Here is a 17,108-nt window from a genome sequence, read left to right as displayed (position 1 = left end):
AGTCCTCCCCCCCCTCCCCAAGGCCCAAAAAAAATTTTTTTGTTAAGAAAATTTTCACTTTTTCCATGTAAAAATAGTTTTTTTGTGTAAATTTTTTTTTTCGTATATTAGCCCTGATTGAATTTTTGTAGCCCGATTTTGGATCCAATCATGGATCCGTCCCTGAGTTCTTTAGAGAAATTCGTCTTGAAGCCCCATAAGTATTCTCTACATACTCACTTGTCTCAATTTCATTGTCGATTAGAAAAGATATTATTTTACGGAATAGGGTACATAAATAGTTAAAATCTCCACTAAATCGGCATGTGATCCTCACATGTATGAGTTTATGAAATTATGTTTTGCTTTCTAACTTAAAGTATTATTTAAATATTTAGAGTGAGACAAATTTTCACGAAAAATACATGACAAAGTAATGAATTTATAGATAGATTATATATGTTATTATAAATTGATTCTACAATTATAGTGAAAAATTAAGAACGAACTCACTCATTTTCTAAAGTTCATAACAACTACTTAGTAGGAGGCATATTGGTGCAATTGGGAAAATCGGGTTGCATTCTTCAACCTTTCACTTATTGTGAGTCCCAAATTATTCAGACATGAAATTTAAGTTCTTACGAGATGAAAATTGTGAATGACTTTATGTAAGAGGGTGAAAAATGTCAAATCATTTAAAATTAGATTGCTCTTTCTTAAAATCACATGAAATGCATGCAATTTTAACGTCCACATTGACAGATCTCCATATGTGAGATCTACATAAATGATTTAAATATGTTGAAGATCTTTCGAAGATTTAAAAATTAAAACCCATAACTACAATATGTAAAAGATTGAGGATCTCAGCCTAATTTTTCTTAATTATATATACATCTGGTAGTGTATGCGAACCAATCCAAATACAAGTACTCACTACTCCCTCGTTTTTCTGAAACTGTTACACTCTCAAGGATTCTCGATCTCATTTGAATTATTCAACTTGTACCTTCTCTATGTACATCATGATTGACGTTGTGTGAGGTGTAAAAATTGATTTCATTAATTATTTTAATTGTTGTTAAAATTAATAGTAAATGGTACACCAAGCAAAACTGATTTCACTTGAATTACATCGAAATCTTTCTCTCTTTCTTTTATTTTTGGGATAAAATATTCATAAATCAATCACACTGTGCGTATCTGTAAATGTTTATTGATCGAAAACTGAATCAGAACATGGATATGGAAACTCTAACTAGTCGGAGTTCTGTTTTGAGGGAGAGAATAATGAGGAGCACACCGAAGAAGCCGATCAAGACGGTTACGACTTGGGTTAAGCGGCAGCCGCCTAAGGCCAAGGTGTTTCTGGCGGTGGCCGCCGTGTTGACCACTCTTGTCTTCCTTCGTCTCGTAGTTCACGACCACGATAAACTTTTCGTCGCTGCTGAGGCCGTCCATGCAATCGGCATTTCCCTTCTCATTTATAAACTCACCCAAGAGAAAACCTGCGCCGGTAATAAAAATTTGTAGATTGTCTGATGGGAAAAATGTTAGATGCATGTCGATACTTAGTTGTGTATCCATATATGGTGAACTTTGAATTTGGTTAATTGATATTTTAAATATTTTTGTTTGTATATGTTACACTGAGCAAGAAAAGCTAGTCACGAGTTAAATTTTAGTATCCTATGAGAATATAATTTCCACATTAAGCCTTGTTTGGGAAAGATTATTATGAACTTCTTAGGAGGAATAGTGGGGGTGGTCTATGGCTAATGGATGTAGCTTTCATATTGACATTGAATGACTATAAATTTGTATCCTTGGTTTTCTTTCATTTCTACGTGCTCTCTCAGATGTAGGAATAAAGGACTTAGCCCCTGTTTGGTACAAATTAAAATTTAGATTATAGTCAATAATTAATTTTAACCACATATTTTATTTGTCCCGCAACTTCTAAACACATATTTTATCGACTTTTATTAAAATCTACTAAAAATGTGATTTTAATCTCTACTAAACAAGGGCTTAATCTATTACAATTTGCTCCCTTAAAAATGTGGAAAGTATCTATATTTAGTTTACCAATTATTGCTGTTTCCCTTTAATTTTCACTTGCACTATTTGGTTCTTCAGTTCTCTCTTGATTATCAGGTCTTTCACTGAAATCCCAAGAACTAACGGCTATATTTTTAGCTGTTCGACTCTACTGCAGCTTTGTTATGGAGTATGATATACATACGCTACTCGATCTTGCTACGTTAGTTACGACTGGTTGGGTCATTTATATGATTCGTTTTAATTTAAATTCGAGTTACATGGATGACAAAGACACTTTTGGTCTTTATTATACGGTAAGTCTTCCAATTTTAGAAATTCAAATCCATTTCCTTCTTCCAAGTTAATGGTTAATATGTAAACATTTCCATTCTTTCCATCATAAGATGCATGAAGTACGATCGGCCTACTTTAAAGTGTCTCCTACAAATGACTTAAGCATGTTTGGTTACACTTAAAAAGTATACTTATAAGTAAATACGTAAGATTTTATAACAAGTAAATATTGATGAAAGTTGAAAATAAGGTAACGGTTCGATGATTTTTCAAAGTAACTAACTTTTATTCTTTTAAATTAACAGAAAAATGAGTTATTTAAAAATGTTTGGTTACACAAAGTTACTTCTAGTAAATTTTACTTTTTCATTATTGGCCAAACGTGCTCTTATTAGGTTAATTTAACGAAGGTGGGAAATGTAAAGTACTATAAGTTACTTCTTTTTGGAGTTCAAGGTTGAGATTTGTGATACTTCTTCCTTTTCCTATTAATGTAGGTTATACCTTGTGCATTACTATCTCTAGCTATCCATCCATTGACAAGGCATCATACTTTTAACCGTATTTGCTGGGCGTTCTGTGTGTATATGGAAGCTGTTTCAGTTCTCCCTCAACTTCACCTCATGCAAAACATAAAGGTAAAATAGGTCTTTTATATGACCCACACGACTTTTAACGGGTTCATTCTAATTGTTTTATGTATTGTATCGTCTCATATTTGATAGATTGTTGAGCCATTCACCGCTCATTATGTTTTTGCACTAGGAGTTGCGAGGTTTCTAAGCTCCGCTTATTGGATACTCCAGGTAGTTTATATTGTATACTGCATGAAAAATATTATATACGTGTTTTTCATCATTTTGTGGTATGTAGACACCCATCTATCTTACTTTCATTTGGGACTCGATTTGATATTGTTAGTTTTGAAGTAAAGGAGCAAACATATGAGCATGTTCATCTTCTTGTTTGGTCATTGCCTTCCTTGGACTTCCATTATAAGGAACTTTTTATATTTATAAAATAATTGGTTAGAGATGAATATGTATTGAGCGTTATTTTGAAATATTTTAAAAGTGCTGTAAAAGTAATATTTGATATCAATTGGTTTGGAGGATTTGATGAGTCTCAAATGAACTAAAGAAGATAAAATTCAGAATAAAAAATTTAAGAGAATTTGTACTCTCAAAATTTAATTTGTATAATTCAATTTTTTTGCGATGACGAAATATTACAAATAAGCAACCATTTTATATTACATTTTTTACTTAAAAATTAATTGCTAATACATAAATTTAAACACTCATTAAAATTCCTAGATATATAAATAGAAATAAATTTATCTACAATAACTCTAAATTCATATAAATCAAGATTCATTGAGTATAGATTAATGTGAATATTAATTAATTAGGAATTAGTAACATGAAATTCATACATGGCAATGATTTTGTAATATTTATTACATATTGAAAAATGAAAAGTAAGGCATTATTAAAATAATTGAATTGTAATAGGGATAAAATCATCAAAAAAAAAAAAAAAAACATTCTCACTTGATGTAATATTTAATATATTATAGATTTGTCAAGACAAGTAAACTCATATAATTTAGAATAAATATCAATGCAAGAAGAACTATAATATTGTATTTTGGACCCCCTAATTATACAAGAAGTATATTCATGATGTGATTGTATACTGTATATTCAATGTATTATAGAGCCCGATGGACCATATATAATATGTATACGAGTTACTTTCCATGAATGCAGGTAGTTGATACTCAGGGACGTTTAATAACAGCTTCAGGTCATGGATTATGGCCTTCGTTGGTTCTCCTTTCAGAACTTGTCCAAACTTTTATTATGGCTGATTTCTGCTACTACTATATAAAGAGGTAGGGTGTGAGCTTTTATCGCATTGAAGTTATTTTAAAATATATGTTTGGCTATTAAATGTTGCTTCCGATCATTTTTTTTTTTTTTTGGACGAACGTATTTTAGCTTTTTAGAAGTTACTTTACAATATATTTGGGTTCAAAAACGTACTTTTACTTAAGCTAATATCTCAAATAGTGATAACAAAAAGCGTTTTTCTTTTTGGCGTTCGCAGTCGTCTTGGCGGACATGTTGTACTACGTCTTCCTTCAGGCGTAGTGTGACTTACAAGACTTTGTAAATGAACGAACCTTTATCAACGAACATTTACAAGTTGAGATACGACAATTTTGCTGCCAATTATGGGATAGTGGAGAATTGCATCTAGTTTTAAGAGATATATATATTATTTTTAGCACACTTGACCTGTTCTCTAGGCATCAGTGTTACCCTATATTTTTTTGATTATTTGGCCTTAAGAAAGATTCTTGTAATGTATTTAGAGATTTCTTGTAGTATTATTTCGTCGTTGCAGATCGATATGACTATAACTGTCCCCGTTCTACAGAAGAGATGCACTAAACAGTTGTTTTTTTTTTGTTCAAGGAGAAAGAAGAATGTTAGCTTTGAATTGTCATAGATTTCATTTAGATTGATAAGTGTATTTTTGCACAGTTATTGGGCACTTAATTTGATAGAATTATTGATTAAATGAATGAAATTCTACTCACAATTGTGTAATATTCGCTTTTATAGGCTAAAAATCACTCAAGTAAAGCGAATGAGGCAAAAGAAGGAAAAATGGACTAAAAGCGTAAAAAATTTTGACTTTGGGCCAAGGCAAACAAGTCAAAAAGTGAAGGACCTTGGGGTGCAATCTATGGAGGGCATAATTGAAAGAAAAGTCAAAATCTAGGGACCAAATTGTACAAGATCAAAGTTGAGGGACCTGATGAGCAATTATCCTAAGGACTGAGCTGCAAATTGACCAAAATTCTGTATTTTGGTTGCTGGACAGATTCTAGGGCGCTGCAGCGTTTTTTTTTATTTAAAAAGAATCTTGGGAACCATTTTGTCTTATTTTCGAAACTTTAAGGACCAAAGTTGCAATTTTCTTTAGGTTTTAATGTTAACAATAGCAGCTGGGCAGAATTCAGACGGCTTAATTATTCTGGGACGCAGCTTCTGCCTGGGACGATTCTGCTTCTTCTTTCCTTTTTTATTTTGTTTTCATTTTCTTGGTTATATTGGAGATGCAACATAGAGCTCAAGGAGTTAGCAAAGGATTTGGCAAAGCATTGAGGAAAATCATAGCCAATCTACAAAAAAGGATTTTATCTATATCTTTGTATTTTCTCTATTATTTAGCCATATTTGTAATACATTAGATGAATATTCTCCTTGATTATCATTTATTTAACATCGGCTAAGTATTGAGTTGGGATTTATGGTGTTATTTTAACCTAGTTTTAATTGATTTTCAATATTTGCTCTTTAATGTTAAGTTGCTTATTTCATGTGTTTCTATTATTGTATTTATTGCATTTTCATTTATGTGGCCAATGAATGAATGTGTTTCGTGAAGTGTACATCGTTCGAGAGAAGATTATGCATTTTAGACAAAATGGTAGGAACCCTAGGTTTGCGTAGTGGATAGAGATATACCTCTAACCCTAGGTGATCCAATGAGCTATTTTCACAATAATTTAATGCGGTTGTTTGGTTGTAGTCGACATAGAGATATAGTATGTTAAACCAATCAATTAGAGTTAATTTCACTCGAGAGAGGTAATTAGCTAAAATTGGAAGATCAGTCTAACATCGTAAATGAGTAGCGCGTTAATTGGCATGTGGAGAAATTGATTAGGCGACGGTTAAATGAAACCATGAATCCCAACCACTTTTCCTCCGAAATTTCCAAGACTTTATTATTTTCTTTGTTAGTATGTTTTTCCTTATTTTCTAAAATCAACTCTTTATTGTGTGTTTGTTTATTTTCATTGTTAGAATTAAATTGATTAAAGTTGTGTAATTTAAAGTAAACATTCCTCGAGGGATCGACAATTTGGACTTAAAAGGTCCACTTCATTACTTGAACACGACCTGTGCACTTGCGGTAGTATTTTAGCGAACAAGTTTTTGGCGCCGTTGCCGGGAAATGTTTTATTTCAATTTTCATCTTTTGTTGATTCTAATTTTTACAAGTTTTGTTCTTTTTTCTTTTGCTTAACTTTTATATATTTAAAGTGTAATTAACTTTTAATTTTGATTTCCTTAGGTCTTTGGTGGTGCATGCTTCGTTCGAGAAGTTTTGATCTTTTCGAGCTTGATAAAAAAACTTTTCGAAGAAGGCGACGGGAACAAAGGGAATTGAAAAGGCAACAATTGATTGAGATGTCACACCAAAGGGGTAATTTGGAACATAATGCTCAACCGGAAAATGTTCCTCGAGGTGGCATTCCACTGGGTTTTGGTAACCAAGCAGGTAGAGCTCAAGAGCCTATTGTAAATGAGGAAGATATGCTATTTGGGGACTTTATGAACCCACCCGTAGTAGAGAATGAATCAAGTATTGTCTACCCTCCATATGGACATCCAAACATTCAACTTCGTCCGGATGTTATTAGTTTGTTCTCCAATACCATTCCATTCTATGGAAGGATTGATGAGAATCCTCACTCACATGTTGCACGATTCATAGAGAATGTTGGAAATTTTAAATATGAAGGCGTAAATGTGGAGATGATCCAGATGAGGTTATTTGTTCACACATTGAAGGATAAGGCAAGGGAATGGCTTGAGACTTTACCACTAGGAAGTATAAATAGTTGGTTGGAATTTATTCAAAAATTCACAACCAAATTCTTTCCACCCGCCCGAGTAGCCAAACTCAAGCATGACATAACCACTTTCCAACAATCTGAATTTGAGAGCTTTCATGAGACTTGGGAGAGGTTCAAGGATATGTTTCAAAAATATCCAAATCAAGGAATCACAATGGGGCAACAAGTGAATTATTTTTATGCCGGGTTGACTCCTTCTTGCCGTTCAAATGTGGATTCATCATCTAATGGCTCGATCAAGAAGAAGAGTATTCGGGAAACATATGATCTATTTGAGGTCATGAGTGAACAAAGTGCTAAATGGCCGGAGAGAGGTTTACAAAGAGGGGTTGGTGGAGTTCGAGATGCTGAAGCTTTCTCAATGGTTCTAGCAAAGATCGACTCACTAGCAAAGAACGTAGAAGGACTTTCTACATCTACCTCGAGCTCTCATTTCGCTCATATGGTACAATCTCTGCCTATTTGTGATATTTGTGGAGCAAATCACCCAAGCCCGAGTTGTCCATTGATAGGTAGTGGTTCAGCATCTACCGAGCAAGTGGCATATACTCAAAACTTTCAACGCCAAGGGTACAATCCTTATTCGCAAACTTATAACCTCGGTTGGCGAAATCATCTGAACTTTTCTTATGAAAATAATCAAAATGTGCTCAACCCGAAGCCACAAGAGAAAAAAGAAGGTTGGGAAGAGGCCATTGCTAAGTTGGCAAACCATCAATTGCAATATCAAGAACGCAATGATGCCTCTTTGAAAAACTTGGAATGTTAAGTGGGTTAAATTGCCAATCTTATCTCCGAAAGGCAACAGGGGGCATTGCCTAGCAACACTGAAACAAATCCAAGGGAGAATGTACAAGCTATTGCCTCTAGAAGTGGGGTGTAATTGCCCGAAATCACGGTGACACGCCCTAAGGGTCAAACCGATAAGGCACTCATTGAAGAAAAAAAGATTATGCAAGAACCCGATCCAAAGGATGAGACACTAATTGAAGAAGAACCGGAACCATCAACATCAAAGGCTCCAATACCGGTCAAAGCCTATGTACCTCCTATTCCCTTTCCACAAAGGCTTCACCAACAAAAATTGGATGCTCAATTTGGAAAATTTTTGGAGGTATTCAAGAAGCTACACATAAACATTCCGTTTGCCGATGCATTAGCTCAAATGCCGAATTATGCCAAATTTATGAAGGACATTCTTTCAAACAAAAAGAAACTCGAAGAACATGAGACAGTAATGCTAACGGAAGAGTGTAGTGCTATTCTTCAAAAGAAGTTATCACCGAAAATCAATGATCTAGGAAGTTTTACTATTTCATGCACTATTGGAAATTTAAATTTTAGTAAAGCTTTATGTGATCTTGGTGCCAGTATTAATTTGATGCCTTTGTCTATTTTCAGAAAGATGGGATTGGGAAAAGCCAAGGCCACCACTGTATCATTACAATTGGCTGACCAATCAATTAAATATCTTCGGGGGTGTCATTGAGGATGTATTGGTCAAGGTGGACAAATTCATATTTCCAGCCGATTTCATAACTCTTGACATGGAAGAGGATCACGACATCCCTATCATTTTAGGACGACCGTTTCTTGCCACCGGCCGAGCTTTGATTGATGTGCAAAAGGGGTAGCTCATTGTAAGAGCCCAAGATGAAAAAGTTACATTCAATATCTTGAAGGCCATCAAGTATCCATTGGAATCTGATTCATGCCTTTGAGTGGATGTTGTTGATCATGTGGTTGCCGAGTCTTTTTACAGGCTTTCTAAGGATCCTCTAGAAACATGTCTTATTTGTCCTTCGGCTATTAAAGAGGAAGATCCTGAAGTTGAGCATATGCTACACTATTTGGATGCTACACCTTCTCGGTCTTATAAGAGAGCACCAAATTATGAGGACTTGGAAAAGAGCTCTTCACCACCACTGCCATCTCTTCGTTAGGCACCTGTACTTGATTTGAAGCCTCTTCCATCTCATTTGACGTATGCTTATTTGGGAGAGTCATCTATGCTTCTGGTTATCATTGCTATTTCCTTAAATGAATTAGAAGAAGATAAGTTACTTCGGGTGTTGAGGGAGCACAAGGGAGCCATTGGTTGGACTATTACAGACATTAAAGGAATTAGTCCTTCACTATGCATGCACAAAATCCTTATGGAAGATGATTTCAAACCATCAGTGGAGCATCAAAGGCAGTTGAACCCCAACATGAAAGAAGTGGTAAGAGCCGAGGTGGTAAAGTGGCTTGATGCGGGCATTATTTATCCGATTTCAGATAGTGCATGGGTGAGCCCCGTTCTAGTGGTGCCAAAGAAAGGAGTTGTCACGGTTGTGGAAAATGAGGATAATGAGCTTATACCTACTAGACCCGTGACCGGTTGGAAGGTATGCATAGATTACCGCAAGCTTAACAAGGCTACAAGGAAGGATCACTTTTCTCTTCCTTTTATTGATCAAATGCTTGAGCGGTTAGCAGGGTATTCTCATTATTTTTTTTTTATGGGTATTCAGGCTATAATCAAATTTCTATAGCCCCAGAGAATCAAGAGAAAACTACCTTCACATGCCCATATGGTACATTTGCTTATAGAAGGATGCCCTTTGGACTTTGCAACACACCCACCACTTTCCAAAGGTGTATGATGGCTATATTTTCCGACATGGTGGAGAAATGTATTGTGGTTTTTATGGATGACTTCTCGATATTTGGGACCTCATTTGACAGATGTTTGAGCAATTTAGAGATGGTGTTGAAAAAATGTGAGGAGACAAATTTAGTACTCAATTGGTAAAAATGTCATTTCATGGTCCAGGAAGGCATAGTTCTCGACCATCGGATTTCACGTAAAAGGATAGAGGTTGACAAGGCAAAAATTCAAGTCATTGAGAAATTACCTCCACCTACCTCGGTGAAAGGGATAAGGAGTTTTTTGGGACATGCCGAATTTTAGAGGAGGTTTATTAAGGACTTCTCAAAGATCACAAAGCCACTTTGCTCCTTACTTGAGAAGAACACTCCATTTGATTTCTCTCAAGAGTGCCTCCACGCTTTTAACACTCTTAAAGAGAAACTCATCACGGCTCCTATCATTGTAGCTTCGGATTGGAATTTACCATTTGAGCTTATGTGCGATGCAAGCGATTATGCCGTTGGAGCAGTTTTGGGGCAAAGGAGAAATAAAATCTTGCATGTTATTTACTATGCTAGCCGGATTTTGACTGATGCTTAACTGAACTATGCCACTACTGAAATAGAGATGTTCGCAGTGGTATTTGCATTTGATAAATTTCGATCTTACCTTATTGGATCGAAAGTGATTGTTTACACAGACCACTCAGCCCTAAGTATTTGCTAGCAAAAAAAGATGCCACACCTCGGTTAATTAGATGGGTCCTTCTTCTACAAGAGTTTGACTTGGAAATTCACGATAAAAAAGGGATTGAAAATGTTGTTGCCGATCATCTGTCTCGACTTGAGCAAACCAAAGAGGTGGTGGATGGGGAGATAAATGAGGTATTTCCCGATGAACAACTCTTGCAAATTATGCATCTTCTACAAGCCACCCATATACCATGGTATGCGGACCATGTGAACTTTCTTGCTAGTGGCATCATTCCCCCGGATCTCTCTTACCAACAAAGGAAGAAGTTCTTTGCCGACATCAAGCATTATTTTTGGGACGATCCTTTGTTGTTCAAACGGGGCTCGGATCAAATTATTCGGAGATTTGTGCCGGAAGATGAAATGGAGCAAATCCTTGAACAATGTCATTCCTCACCCTATGGCGGTCACTTCGGGGCCGTGAAAACTGCATCAAAGGTACTTCAATCCGATTTTTATTGGCCCTCATTATTCAAAGATGCTCACACTCTTGTCTCCAGTGTGACAAATGCCAATGCATTCGTAATATTTCCAACCGAAATGAAATACCTTTGAATTCTATATTAGAGGTGGAAATTTTTGATGTATGGGGTATTGATTTTATGGGACCTTTTCCTCCTTCATTCTCAAATCAATACATATTGGTAGCGATTGATTATGTGTCAAAGTGGGTAGAAGCGGTGGCTTTGCCCACTAATCATGCTCGGGTGGTAGTAAACTTTTTAAAGAAAAATATTTTCTCTCGCTATGGCACCCCTGAGCTATCATTAGTGATGGAGGTAAACATTTTTGTAATTGCCTCTTCGACTCCGTATAGACCAAATATGGAGTAAAGAATTGTGTAGCCACTCCCTATCATCCCCAAACTAGTGGCCAAGTTGAAATTTCGAATCAGGAGTTGAAGAGGATTCTTGAATTGACGGTGAGTGCTTCTAGAAAAGATTGGTCCAAGAAATTGGATGATGCATTATGAGCTTATCGTACCGCGTTCAAAACGTCCATTGGTATGTCTCCCTATCGTCTTTTGTTTGGGAAAGCTTTCCACATCCCAGTAGGACTTGAGTATCGAGCTTATTGGGCAGTAAAAGCTTTGAATTTTGATGTAAAATTGGCCGGTGAGAAAAGATTGCTCTAATTGAATAAACTAGATGAAGTTCGCCTTAACTCTTACGAGAATGCTCAAATTTACAAAGCAAAGACAAAGAAATGACATGATAAACACATTGTGAAATGCGAGTTCTTTGTTGGGCAACAAGTTCTTCTCTACAATTCTCGACTCCGATTGTTTCCCAAAAAGCTCTGCTTGAGATGGTCTGGTTCTTTTACCATTGCTAAGATTTTTCCACATGAATCAGATTCCAATGGATACTTGATGGCCTTCAAGATATTGAATGTAACTTTTTCATCTTGGGCTCTTACAATGAGCTACCCCTTTTGCACATCAATCAAAGCTCGGCCGGTGGCAAGAAACGGTCGTCCTAAAATGATAGGGATGTCATGATCCTCTTCCATGTCAAGAATTATGAAATCGGCTGGAAATATGAATTTGTCCACCTTGACCAATACATCCTCAATGACACCCCCGAGGATATTTAATTGATTGGTCAGCCAATTGTAATGATACAGTGGTGGCCTTGGCTTCTCCCAATCCCATCTTTCTGAAAATAGACAAAGGCATCAAATTAATACTGGCACCAAGATCACATAAAGCTTTACTAAAATTTAAATTTCCAATAGTGCATGAAATAGTAAAACTTCCTGGATCATTGATTTTCGGTGATAACTTCTTTTGAAGAATAGAACTACACTCTTCCGTTAGCATTACTGTCTCATGTTCTTCGAGTTTCTTTTTGTTTGAAAGAATGTCCTTCATAAATTTGGCATAATTCGGCATTTGAGCTAATGCATCGGCAAACGGAATGTTTATGTGTAGCTTCTTGAATACCTCCAAAAATTTTCCAAATTGAGCATCCAATTTTTGTTGGTGAAGCCTTTGTGGAAATTGAGCATCCAATTTTCCAATCAATTGGATGATGCATTATGAGCTTATCGTATCGCGTTCAAAACGCCCATTGGTATGTCTCCCTATCGTCTTTTGTTTGGGAAAGCTTTCCACATCCCAGTAGGACTTGAGTATCGAGCTTATTGGGCAGTAAAAGCTTTGAATTTTGATGTAAAATTGGCCGGTGAGAAAAGATTGCTCCAATTGAATAAACTAGATGAAGTTCGCCTTAACTCTTACGAGAATGCTCAAATTTACAAAGCAAAGACAAAGAAATGACATGATAAACACATTGTGAAATGCGAGTTCTTTGTTGGGCAACAAGTTCTTCTCTACAATTCTCGACTCCGATTGTTTCCCGGAAAGCTCTGCTTGAGATGGTCTGGTCCTTTTACCATTGCTAAGATTTTTCCACATAGAGCAATTGAACTTCATCATGATGAAAAGGGGAACTTCAAGGTTAATGGGCAACGATTGAAACTATACTTTGGAGGTGATTTTTCTAAGGAGAAGTCCTCCATTCCTCTTGCCAATTTGAAGTGAACAAGGCCTATAGACGAGCTAGGGACTATAACCAAGCGCTTGTTGGGGGCAACCCAACTTTCTTATCCTTACACTTTTGTTTATGTTACTTGTGATTAATACTTTTGTTATTACATTTTGAATTAATACAATTCTTTTGTAGGTCAAATTTTTTGAAGTCCTAGCCACCCATAGATCTCAACAAGTTTGGGGGTGCATGGTCCACTAAGTCATAAACCAAAAATCCATCTACAACATCCTTCAACAAACACCTAATCAGGGAAGTTTCGTCAACCCTCTCTCCTTATTTTGTATTTATGCACACATTGAGGACAATGTGTGGTTTAAGTTTGGGGGTGATTGTGCTTGAATTGGTGATATTGTGTTGATATGTTAGATAGACTTGCCGGCTTTGCATGGTTTTGATGTTTGAAATTGTTATTGATTCATGAGTTATACATACATGACCAAATATGCTATTTGTGCGTAATTTTTTCAAAAAAATTGCTTATCGATTGTGAGATTTTGGATTACTTTGAGCACAATAGTCATGATTAATTGTTATCTAGATGTGAAAATTTTTTGATTGAAGGATATATTTTTGAATTGGTTGAACTAGGTCGTGACTTGTGAGTTGTTTGGAAATTTTTATCAATCTATATTCTCTTTTCTTTCACTTTACCACATTGTGAGATAAGTTTGGGGGTGGTCGAGCCGGTGAAGGAGATTATCTAGAAGTTTGTGATTTCGTGCATGTTGTTTGTGTGGAGTGTCTTTTGCCGAGTATAAGCTAGTTAATGACCGTATGCTAGGGATCTAAGCCCCATTTTTGTTGTGTTAAAAAAAATGAAATTATTGTACTTGTTGAATCTTGGGCCTCACTTCGTAGCATTTTTTACTCGAGTTATTAAGTCCGTAGGGGAGCTCGGTACCCTTTGGCCTAAACAACCGGGGAGTTATCGACCTAAAACTCGCTACAAGGGTCAAGAAGAAAGCTTAAAAGAGTGAGGTAAAACATGAGATTCGGCTAAATAGAAAAAGGAAAAAAAAAAGAGAGAAAAAATTGTTATTGATATTTGGACTTAGATAACTAGTGGGTTTGAATTGTTTATTATACACTTGAATGTGAAAGTACTCGTTAGTAGAGAATCATTACATAACTAGAGATTGATATTACTAGTTAGACCCAACCGAATTGGAGCGGGAAAAGAAATGAGTGAATTGAGAGCAGCCTTAGATTTATACCTTGAGGAAAGAAATGAATATCTATTTGAGGAGTGTAAATTTTACGAGTGGGAAAGGAAATATTTGACCACAGAGGGTCAGGTTGGAGTCAATTTGAAGATTTTTCCATCTTGACAACTTTTCTTAATTTAGATGATAATTGAAAGTGACTATACACATACACACCGATCGAACATTGGATAAACTCAAATTATTTTTTTTTTAGCATTATTTGGAGCATATTTGTGAATTGATTATACAATTTTAGACTCATTGATATTTTTGGCAAGCTATTTAGTGTGTTGACTATTATCACTTTTGCTTGATTATGTGGTAGATAATCTTGCTCGAGACAAGCAAGAGCTTAAGTTTGGGGGTGTGAAAAGTGTATTTTTACACACTTATTGGACACTTAACTTGATATAATTATTGATTAAATGAATGAAATTCTACTCACAATTGTGTAATATTCGCTTTTGTAAACAAAAAATCACTCAAGTAAAGAGAACAAGGCAAAAGAAGGAAAAATGGACTAAAAGCGTACAACATTTGTGACTCTGGGCCAAGGCAAACAAGTTAAAAAGCGAAGAACCTTGGGGTGCAATCTATGGAGGGCATAATTGAAAGAAAAGTCAAAATCTAGGGACCAAATTGTACAAGATCAAAGTTGAGGGACTTGATGTGCAATTATTCTAAGGACTGAGCTGCAAATTGACTAAAATTCTATATTTTGGTTGCTGGACAGATTCTTGGGCGCTGCAGCGTTTTTTCATTTAAAAAGAATCTTGGGAACCATTTTGTCTTATTTTCGAAACTTCAGGGACCAAAGCTGCAATTTTCCTTAGGTTTTAATGTTAAAAACAGCAGCTGGGCAGAATTCAGACGGCTTCATTATTCTAAGACGCAGCTTCTGCCTAGGACGATTCTGCTTCTTCTTTCTTTTTTATTTTGTTTTCATGTTCTTTTCCTTTTCTTTTTCTTGGTTATTTTGGAGATACAACATAAAACTCAAGGAGTTAGCAAAGGATTTAGCAAAGCATTGGGGAAAATCATAGCTAATCTACAAAAAAGGGTTTTATCTATATCTTTTTATTTTCTCCATTATTTAGCCATATTTGTAATACATTGGATGAATATTCTCCTTGATTATCATTTATTTAACATGGGCTAAGTATTGAGTTGGGATTTATGGTGTTAGTTTAACCTAGTTTTAATTGATTTTCAATATTTGCTCTTTAATGTTAAGTTGCTTATTTCATGTGTTTCTATTATTGTATTTATTACATTTTCATTTATGTGGCCAATGAATGAATGTGTTTCGTGAAGTGTACATCATTTGAGAGGAGATTGTACATTTTAGACAAAATGGTAGGAACCCTAGGTCTGCGTAGTGGATAGAGATATACCTCTAACCCTAGGTGATCCAATGAGCTATTTTCACAACAATTTAATACGATTGTTTGGTTATAATCGACATAGAGATATAGTATGTTAAACCAATCAATTATGATTAATTTCACTCAAGAGAGGTAATTAGCTAAAATTGGAAAATCGGGTCTAACATCGTAAATGAGTAGCATGTTAATTGGCATGTGGAGAAATTGATTAGGAGACGGTTAAATGAAACCATGAATCCCAACCACTTTTCCTCCAAAATTTCCAAGACTTTATTATTTTCTTAGTTAGTATGTTTTTCCGTATTTTCTAAAATCAACTCTTTATTGTGTTTGTTTATTTTCATTGTTAGAATTAAATTGATTAAAGTTGTGTAATTTAAAGTAAACATTCCTCGAGGGATCGACAATCCGGAGTTAAAAGGTCCACTTTATTACTTGAACGCGACCTGTGCGATAGTATTTTAGCGAACATAGATCATAATCTTCCTTTATGTCAAGAAAATATAATAGAGATTTTTTATTTTATTTTATTTCGATTGAGATCATAGAACCAAATCAAGAAAATAAAAAGTTACATCTCAAATAGGCTATGAAATTTTCAAAAGTCAATAATATCAATCAATACTAAAATATATATATATATATATATATATAATTTTTAGAATCGTTACAAGGTAATTCAAGAGGAAAGGTGGCCGTCATTTTCGTGTATTGTATTTTATACTTGAAAATTTTCAATTTTTGAACAGTTGTATTCAATAGATAAAGTTCAGTGTTCATTCAAAAGCATTTTAAAGTTCAGTTAGTAAAATATGACAGAAGCATACGTTTAGTGAGTAAAGCGTAATTGAGGTATAAGGTCAATGAGTAATGAAACAAGTTGAATGGTGATGGAATACAATGTATTAAAGTTTAGTGATCACTCAAAGGCATAATAAAATTCAGTGAGCAAATCGTAATAGAGGTATAATTCAGTAACTAATGAAATATTTAACTTGATTAAAAAAATAGTTGTAGACTTAGTGCATGTTTAGTAGCAATTTTTCACCCTAAAAAATCAATTTTTGGTCAGCCGTCATTACGAATGAGATTTCTGTTGGATCTATCCCATTTTGGGGGTTAACTAAAGAGGTTCTTCACTCAGTCCCACTTTTATCTCTAACGGTCAAAAAATCAATTTTCATAATCAATTTTTAAAAAGATGGCTTCCAAATTTATGACATGAATATGCATATAATTAAAAAAAAAAAAAGAATTAAAAGGCCTCCATTCTAAGATTAGGAAACTTTTTGAATTCACAGATAACAAGATTTAAAAGGCTACATGCAAAATCATTATCCTTACTATATAAAAAGGAGAATGTGAAGTTACTGTAAAAATCAACAGTGACTTGTTCTGTTTTATCTCAATGTAGCAATTTTTTTTTCAAGTGAAGGAGCAAAAACGACATCATTTGTCTTAGTATATATTATTATACAGTGTACCTCAAAATTTACTACAACACGCAATTTTTCATACTTCCCACCAAGTCTCATAAAAA

The 17,108-nt window shown here is 35.0% G+C and overlaps 3 protein-coding genes across 3 annotated transcripts; 2 read left to right on the top strand and 1 right to left on the bottom strand.

The window, feature by feature from the left end:
• The first annotated feature begins 1,160 nt into the window (after nt 1-1,160).
• Nucleotides 1,161-4,480, top strand: LOC111402645 (ER lumen protein-retaining receptor-like). The gene is made up of 6 exons (XM_023031018.1): nt 1,161-1,498; nt 2,140-2,339; nt 2,817-2,957; nt 3,045-3,125; nt 4,092-4,216; nt 4,432-4,480. The coding sequence occupies exons 1-6, from the start codon at nt 1,192-1,194 to the stop codon at nt 4,478-4,480; spliced, it is 903 nt and encodes a 300-aa protein (XP_022886786.1). The 5' UTR covers nt 1,161-1,191.
• A 2,110-nt stretch (nt 4,481-6,590) lies between these two features.
• Nucleotides 6,591-7,808, top strand: LOC111400305. Its single transcript, XM_023027721.1, has one exon. The coding sequence runs from the start codon at nt 6,591-6,593 to the stop codon at nt 7,806-7,808; it is 1,218 nt and encodes a 405-aa protein (XP_022883489.1).
• Nucleotides 7,809-11,848: 4,040 nt separating this feature from the next.
• On the bottom strand, nt 11,849-12,317 carry LOC111400304. The gene is made up of 2 exons (XM_023027720.1): nt 12,179-12,317; nt 11,849-12,081 (listed from the first exon to the last, which is right to left on the bottom strand). The coding sequence occupies exons 1-2, from the start codon at nt 12,315-12,317 to the stop codon at nt 11,849-11,851; spliced, it is 372 nt and encodes a 123-aa protein (XP_022883488.1).
• Between the last annotated feature and the right edge of the window lie 4,791 nt (nt 12,318-17,108).

Source organism: Olea europaea, chromosome 10 (assembly GCF_002742605.1).
Source record: "Olea europaea var. sylvestris chromosome 10, O_europaea_v1, whole genome shotgun sequence".
NCBI classification, from domain to species: Eukaryota; Viridiplantae; Streptophyta; class Magnoliopsida; order Lamiales; family Oleaceae; genus Olea; species Olea europaea.
The sequence above is the reverse complement of the archived record's forward strand: the minus strand, read 5'-3'. Positions and strand labels throughout refer to the sequence as shown.

Coding starts and splice junctions, on each gene's coding strand:
- LOC111400304 (XM_023027720.1), bottom strand. CDS start 12,317: ATGCCGAATTATGCCAAATTTATGAAGGACATTCTTTCAAACAAAAAG. Junction 12,082..12,178: donor GAAAATCAATGATCCAGGAA/GTTTTACTATTT, acceptor GTCTATTTTCAG/AAAGATGGGATTGGGAGAAG.
- LOC111400305 (XM_023027721.1), top strand. CDS start 6,591: ATGTCACACCAAAGGGGTAATTTGGAACATAATGCTCAACCGGAAAAT.
- LOC111402645 (XM_023031018.1), top strand. CDS start 1,192: ATGTTTATTGATCGAAAACTGAATCAGAACATGGATATGGAAACTCTA. Junction 1,499..2,139: donor CCAAGAGAAAACCTGCGCCG/GTAATAAAAATT, acceptor CTTGATTATCAG/GTCTTTCACTGAAATCCCAA. Junction 2,958..3,044: donor ACCTCATGCAAAACATAAAG/GTAAAATAGGTC, acceptor CATATTTGATAG/ATTGTTGAGCCATTCACCGC.